Raw genomic sequence first — 7500 nt, 5'->3', positions numbered from 1 at the left:
TCCCTGGGCTGAAGGAGGGGTCCCTGGGCTGAAGGAGGGGTCCCTGGGCTGAAGGAGGGGTCCCTGGGCTGAAGGAGGGGTCCCTGGGCTGAAGGAGGGGTCCCTGGGCTGAAGGAGGGGTCCCTGGGCTGAAGGAGGGGTTCCTGGGCTGAAGGAGGCGTCCCTAGGCTGAAGGAGGGGTCCTTGAGCTGAAGGAAGGGTCCCTGGGCTGAAGGAGGGGTCCCTGGGCTGAAGGAAGGGTTCCTGGGCTGAAGGAAGGGTTCCTGGGCTGAAGGAAGGGTCCCTGGGCTGAAGGAAGGGTCCCTGGGCTGAAGGAGGGGTCCCTGGGCTGAAGGAGGGGTCCCTGGGCTGAAGGAAGGGTTTCTAGGCTGGAGGAGGGGTTCCTGGGCTGAAGGAGGGGTCCCTGGGCTGAAGGAGGGGTTCCTGGGCTGAAGGAGGGGTTCCTGGGCTGGAGGAGGGGTCCCTGGGCTGGAGGAAGGGTCCCTGGGGCGAAGGAGGCGTCCCTGGGCTGAAGGAGGGGTTCCTGGGCTGAAGGAAGGGTTCCTGGGCTGAAGGAGGGGTCCCTGGGCTGAAGGAAGGGTCCCTGGGCTGAAGGAGGGGTCCCTGGGCTGAAGGAGGGGTCCCTGGGCTGAAGGAGGGGTCCCTGGGCTGAAGGAGGGGTCCCTGGGCTGAAGGAAGGGTCCCTGGGCTGAAGGAGGGGTTTCTGGGCTGAAGGAGGCGTCCCTGGGCTGAAGGAGGGGTCCCTGGGCTGAAGGAAGGGTCCCTGGGCTGAAGGAAGGGTCCCTGGGCTGAAGGAGGCGTCCCTGGGCTGAAGGAGGCGTCCCTGGGCTGAAGGAGGGGTCCTTGGGCTGAAGGAGGGGTCCCTGGGCTGAAGGAGAGGTCCCTGGGCTGAAGGAAGGATCCCTGGGCTGAAGGAGGGGTCCTTGGGCTGAAGGAGGGGTCCTTGGGCTGAAGGAGGCGTCCCTGGCCTGAAGGAGGGGTCCTTGGGCTGAAGGAGGGGTCCCTGGGCTGAAGGAGGGGTCCCTGGGCTGAAGGAGGGGTCCCTGGCCTGAAGGAGGGGTCCTTGGGCTGAAGGAGGGGTCCCTGGGCTGAAGGAGGGGTCCCTGGGCTGAAGGAGGGATCCTTGGGCAGAAGAAGGGGTCCCTGGGCTGAAGGAAGGGTCCCTGGGCTGAAGGAGGGGTCCCTGGGCTGAAGGAGGCGTCCCTGGGCTGAAGGAGGCGTCCCTGGGCTGAAGGAAGGGTCCCTGGGCTGAAGGAGGGGTCCCTGGGCTGAAGGAGGCGTCCCTGGGCTGAAGGAGGGGTCCCTGGGCTGAAGGAGGGGTCCCTGGCCTAATGAGGAACTGGCTCGGGGAACATGGCGAGCCGAAAGTTCTCTCTCTTGTGTGTGTTGGTTGGTTCTGTAGCTTTCTGGTATTGTCTCTTTATTTCGCTCCTTGTCTCTCTGTTTCTCTTTCTCTCCCTCTCTCCGTTTCTGTATTTCTCTCTGTCTCTCCCTCTCTGTTTCTGTATCTCTCTCTCTCTCTCTCTCTCTCTCTCTCTCTCTCTTTCTCTCTCTCTCTCTCTCTCTCTCTCTCTCTCTCTCTCTCTCTCTCTTTCTCGTTTCCTTTATTGCCCTCTTAGCTTCGCGGGGCTCTAAAAAATAGTATTGTAACACTCACTCTTTTACTTGTGTAATATTTTAAACTCGACCATCTTAGGTTTGGTTTATTTCACTTTATTTCTTTGTTCAGTATCTTCACTCCATAAACTATTTTTTCAAATTCAACTACAGTTTAAAATGAACATTTTTAAAAATGATTTTTCGATAAATGAAAAGTAAATAACACGCAATAACTAATTGAAAAATAAATAAACTTAGTTTTTTTCAAGTCTGACGCCATTTTCCTGAATGCCATTTCTTCTCCATCTTTTTCTCCCTTTTACCTTTTACCTTCACGTCACCCACACCCACCTACTCCCGCCCATTTTACTCCCTCTCCAAAATAACCTCTTCAAAGGGCCGTTCCATCTTAAGACATAAAGGACGCGCTCTCACCCTTATATTCAGTCACCCTTCCTTATATCCTGTTACTACACACTACACCCTACATCCTGTTCTCTTTTGCTGCCTTCTTTGCACCTTATTGTTGTTGCAAGTTGCATGGAATGTAGTCTAAATTGGAGGTCATTTCGGGTTCATGTATGGGTATATTTGTATATTTTTCCTGTTATTTCTTATTCTTTTGACTTTTTTTCCTTTTATAATAGGGATTTTTTCTCTGTTGAGTTCTTTTCAAAATCTTATAAAAAATATATAGCAAATCTCATTTTCGTTTCATTTCCATTGTCTTCTCTTTTGAAACAATATACATCTGCCCCCTCCCCCACTCCCCCTCCTCCTACTTCTCTTACTCCTCCTCCTCCTCCTCCTCCTCCTCCCCCCCTCCAATTCCCCCTCCTCCTCCTCCTCCTCCTCTTCTTCTTCTTCCTCCTCCTCCTCCTCCTCCTGCATCTTCTACTTTTTCTTCTCGTCCTTTTCCTGAGCATTTGAAAAAAGAAAAAAGAAAAAAAAAGAGAAAAATGAAATAAAAATAAAAGAGGATTGGAGAAACAATGATAACAGAAGCGAAGGTAGACAGAAGGGAGAAAGCAGGGGGGGGGGGGATTGCGGAATGAAGGCGGAAAGGAATGAAGAAGAAAAGTAGGAGAGGAGTAGAGAAGGAAGGAAGGGGAGGAAGAGAGGATTAGCAAAAGGAAGAATGGAAAAGAAAATAAGGAGGAATGACGAAAATGAAGAGGAAGCTGAAGTGAAGAAACCATGGAGGGAGAAAAGGGAAAAGAAGAGTAGACAGAGAGAAAAGACAATAATAAGAAGAAAGTGGTAATTGGAGACAGTGAAAGGAAAGGACAGTGTCGGAGGATAGATTGAGAAACCGAGGAGGAGGGAAGTGACGAAAGGAGGGGTAGAAGGAGGAGAAGGCAATAAGGGGTAAGGATAGGAGTGAAGAACTGAGGGTAGGGAGAGAGGAGGGGGGGGGGGGTCAAAGGAGAGGGAGGAGAAGAGGGTGGGGAGAGGGGAAGGGAGAGAAGGGGTAGAGGGTAGGGTAGAGGGGTAGAAGGAAGTGTGGGGGGGGGTCGTAGAGAGTAGGGGCGGGGAGGGGGGGTCGAAGAGAGCAGGGGAGGGGAGAGGGGGGTCGGAGAGAGCAGGGACGGAGTGGAGGGGGAGGGGGAGTATAGGACAGGGGAGAGAATCGGGGATGGGGTTTGGAGAAGGGAGAGAGTAGGGGAGGGGGTTGGAGAGGGGATAGTAAAAGACAGGGGGGTTGGAGAGGGAAGAGAGTGGGAGGAGGGGGTTGGAGAGGGGAGGGAATGGGGTAGGGGTTTGGAGAGGGGAGAGAGCAGGGGAGGGGATTGGAGAGGGGATAGAAAAATACAGGGGTTTGGAGAGGGAAGAGAGTGGGAGGAGGGGGTTGGAGAGGGAAGAGAGTGGGAGGAGGGGGTTGGAGAGGGAAGAGAGTAGGAAGGGAAGGGGAGGATGGGCGTCGAAGCCGAAGTCGTGACGCGGTGGTTACTGATAATGGCCGCCCACCGACTTCCCTAATGAGCGTCGCCGCCCTTGCGCTCTCGCCGCCCAATCACCGCCCACGAGAGCCGCCCTTTGGACTACCTGCTCCCCTGCTTACCTGCTCCCCTGCTCCCCTGCTCCCCCTGCTCCCCTGCTCCCCTACTCCCCCTACTCCCCTGCTCCCCTGCTCCCCCTGCTCCCCTGCTCCCCTACTCCCCCTACTCCCCTGCTCCCCTGCTCCCCCTGCTCCAGTGCTCCCCCTGCTCCCCTGCTCCCCTGCTCCCCCTGCTCCCCTGCTCCCCTGCTCCCCTGCCCCCCCTGCTCCCCTGCTCCCCTGCTCCCCCTGCTCCCCTGCTCCCCCTGCTCCCCTGCTCCCCTGCTCCCCCTGCTCCCCTGCTTCCCCTGCTCCCCTGCTCCCCCTGCTCTCCCTGCTCCCCCTGCTCCCTTGCTCCCCCTGCTCCCCTGCTCCCCCTGCGTCCCTGCTCCCCCTGCTCCCCCTGCTCCCCCTGCTCCCCTGCTCCCCCTGCTCCCCTGCTCCCCTGCTCCCCCTGCTCCCCCTGCTCCCCCTGCTCCCCCTGCTCCCCTGCTCCCCCTGCTCCTCCTGCTCCCCCTGCTCCCCTGCTCCCCCTGCTCCCCTGCTCCCCCTGCTTACCTGCTTACCGGGACTCGCAGGCCGCGGACGAGCTTTCAGCAGGTAATGAGCTGTTCATTATCGTCAGGGAGAGAAGGAGCGGGGAGGGGGGAGGTAGAGGAGGGAGGGGATGGGGGAGAGGTAGAGGAGGGAGGAGGAGGGGGAGGGGTTAGGAGGTAGAGGAGGGAGGGGTGGGATTAGGAGGGAGAGAAGGAGGAGGAGGGGGAAGGGGGGAGGTAGAGGAGGGAGAGGGAGAGGGGGAGGTAGAGGAGGGGGTAGGGGGGAGGTAGAGGAGGGAGGGACGAGGGAGGTAGAGGAGGGAGGGGAAGGGGGGAGATAGAAGAGGAAGGGGGTGGGGGGGAAGTAGAGGAGGGAGAGGGACGGGGGGAGGTAGAGGAGGGAGGGGGAAGGGGGGAGATAGAAGAGGAAGGGGGTGGGGGAGGTAGAGGAGGGAGGGGGAGGGGGTAGAAGAGGGAGGAGAAAGAATAGACTCAAGGAAGGAGATTAAGAACGGGAGGGAAGAAAGGAGGGAGATGGAAGGGGAAGAATACGATAGGGAGGGAAGGGAGGGAAGGAGATTGGGGAGGGAAAGATGGCAGATAGAAGGAATAACGGAGGGAGGAAAGGATGGAAAGGAAGGTAGTATGAGGAGAGAAGGAGAAAGAAAGGGAAGAAGGGAGGGAGGAAAAGAGAAGGAAAGACGGAGGGAAAGAAAAAATGGAGGAAAAGAAGGGGGAAGGAGGGAAAGAGATAGGAGGAGGGAGAAAGAAAGATATAATTAAAAGAAATGCAGAAATGGAGAAGCAAGAGAAAGACGGATGAGAGACAGAGGGAAGGAGAAAGGAAGAAAGATAAAAAAAACAGGAAAATTATCAATCGGCGCCTCTTTCAATCTATTTATCTACCTACCCCTTTATTAATCCATTGATATATCGCTCGCATCTCCCTTAATCTCTCTCTCTCTCTCTCTCTCTTTCGCTCTTCGTTGATTGGGAAATAAAAATATCGCGCCTCTAATAACTGGTTGATAGCGCACGACCCGTCAGTTAAGTGGGGAAAGAGTGTGTTTAAGACTGTAATTGAAGTGGGATTTTTTTTTTTTTTTTTGGGGGGGGGTGGGGTATTTGTGTGTTTTTCTTTTTTTTTCTGGCTGTTTGTTTGTCTGTTTGTATGTCTGTCTGTCTGTCTGTCTCTCTCTCTCTATTTAACCATCTATCTCTATCTCTCTCTCTTTCTCTCGCTCTCTCTCTCTATTTATCCATCTATCTCTATCTCTCTCCCTCTTTCTCTCCCTCTCTCTCTATTCATCCATCTCTCTCTCTCTCTCTCTCTCTCTCTCTCTCTCTCTCTCTCTCTCTCTCTCTCTCTCTCTCTCTCTCTCTCTCTCTCTCTCTCTCTCTCTCTCTCTCTCTCTCTCTCTCTCGCATTCTCTCTCTCTCTCTCTCACTCACTCCCTCTATTTCTCTCTCTACTTCTTTTCTCTATCTCTCCCTCTCTCTCTTCCTTTCGCAAATCAATAAATATAAATAATTCAGAATAAAATAAACAAGAATAAAAGAAAAAAATCAGGAAACACAACAGAAGTACTCTTAAACAGACCCAAAATAATTTAGACCCAAAATAATTACAGGTTTCTGTTGGTCCAACTGACATAAGCTTCTTGAAGGACATTTAGGAGGCTGTAAATAAGAAAAGGGGAATTTCCTTTGCCAGGATTATAATCTTGTCATTACTATTATCTTTTATCTTATCAGCATGATTGTTATTGTGGTTGTTGTTATCATTACCTTTGTTGTTATTGTTGTTATGAAGATGATTGTGATGGTGGTTCTCATATTAGGAAAAGATATTTATGAAACAGCTCATAATATTGATAATGATACAAGCAAATAAGATGATAGCAATGATGATGATGATTTTGATAACAATAATGATAGTGATAATGATAAGAATGATAACGAAAATTATTATGGTGATGACAATGATAATAATAAAATCTATGGAGACAAAGTTGAATGTAACAATAATAATTATAATAATGCTAGTAATGTAACGGTTATCATTATTGCTACTATCATGTCACTAAGAAAAAAAATAATTAGGGTAACAATATTGTTAATTATAACAATAACAATACTAATAACAGCAGTAATAACGATGATAATGGCAGCAATAATGATGATGAAAATTGTAATAATGAAAATTATAATAACAATGAATATCATAATGTTTAAAATTACTGCAATGATAATGAAGATGACCAAAGTGGTAGAATGAAAAAAGAATTAGGATGATATTAGTAAAAATATGATACGATACCTTTCATTATTGTTGTTATTATTATTACCATTCATGTTGTTGTTATTATTATCATCATTATTATCATTGTTATTAATATTATTATTATTATTATTATTATTATTATTATTATTGTCATCACTATCATTATCATTATTATTATTATTGTTATTATTAGTAATATATAATATTGTTATTATTGTTATTATTTTTATCATTATTACTATTATTATTGTTATTACTATTACCTTTATTATTATTATTATTATTATCAATACTACTATCAGCATTGTTATTATTATTATCGTTATCATTATTGTTATTATCATTATTACTATTACTATCATGATTATTATCATCATTATAAACATCATTATTGTTATTGTTCTTAATATCATTATTGTGATAATTTCAGGTAACATTGATATGCTTAAAGTTATTATTGTCAATATCATTAGTAGTAGAATTATAATCACTATTACTATCAACATTAAGAAAAAATACTAATGATGATGACGAATATTACTATTATGATTATGATTATTACTTTTATCATTATTAGTATTATTATCATTACTATCATTATTATTATTGTTGTTATTATCATTATTATTATTATTATTATTATTATTATTATTATCATTATTATCATTTTCACTAATACTATTATTACCATTCCATTATTATTATCCTTATTATTATCATTATTAGTATTATTATCATTACTATCATTATTATTATTGTTGTTATTATTATTATTATTATTATTATTATTATTATTATTATTATTATTATTATCATTATTATCATTATTATTATTATTATCATTATCATTATTATTATTATTATTATTATTGTTATTATTGTTATCATCATTATTATTATCATTGTTATTATTATTATCATCATCATTATTATTATTATCATCATCATCATTATTATTATTACTATTATTTTTTATTATTATTCTTATTATCAATATTATTATCATCATTATCATTATTATAGTTATTATTACTATTATTATG

The 7500-nt window shown here is 46.4% G+C and overlaps 1 protein-coding gene across 1 annotated transcript in view; it reads right to left on the bottom strand.

The window, feature by feature from the left end:
* The window catches only part of LOC138859814 (uncharacterized), a 22422-nt gene that overhangs the window by 391 nt on the left and 14531 nt on the right, over positions 1–7500 (bottom strand). The window contains exon 3 of the mRNA XM_070116103.1: positions 1–1328. This exon is cut by the window's left edge and continues 391 nt beyond it. Coding sequence (XP_069972204.1) covers positions 1–1328 — 1328 coding nt within the window. The remainder of the gene's footprint in view (positions 1329–7500) is intronic.

This window comes from Penaeus vannamei, chromosome 38 (assembly GCF_042767895.1).
Source record: "Penaeus vannamei isolate JL-2024 chromosome 38, ASM4276789v1, whole genome shotgun sequence".
Taxonomy (NCBI): domain Eukaryota; kingdom Metazoa; phylum Arthropoda; class Malacostraca; order Decapoda; family Penaeidae; genus Penaeus; species Penaeus vannamei.
The sequence above is the reverse complement of the archived record's forward strand: the minus strand, read 5'-3'. Positions and strand labels throughout refer to the sequence as shown.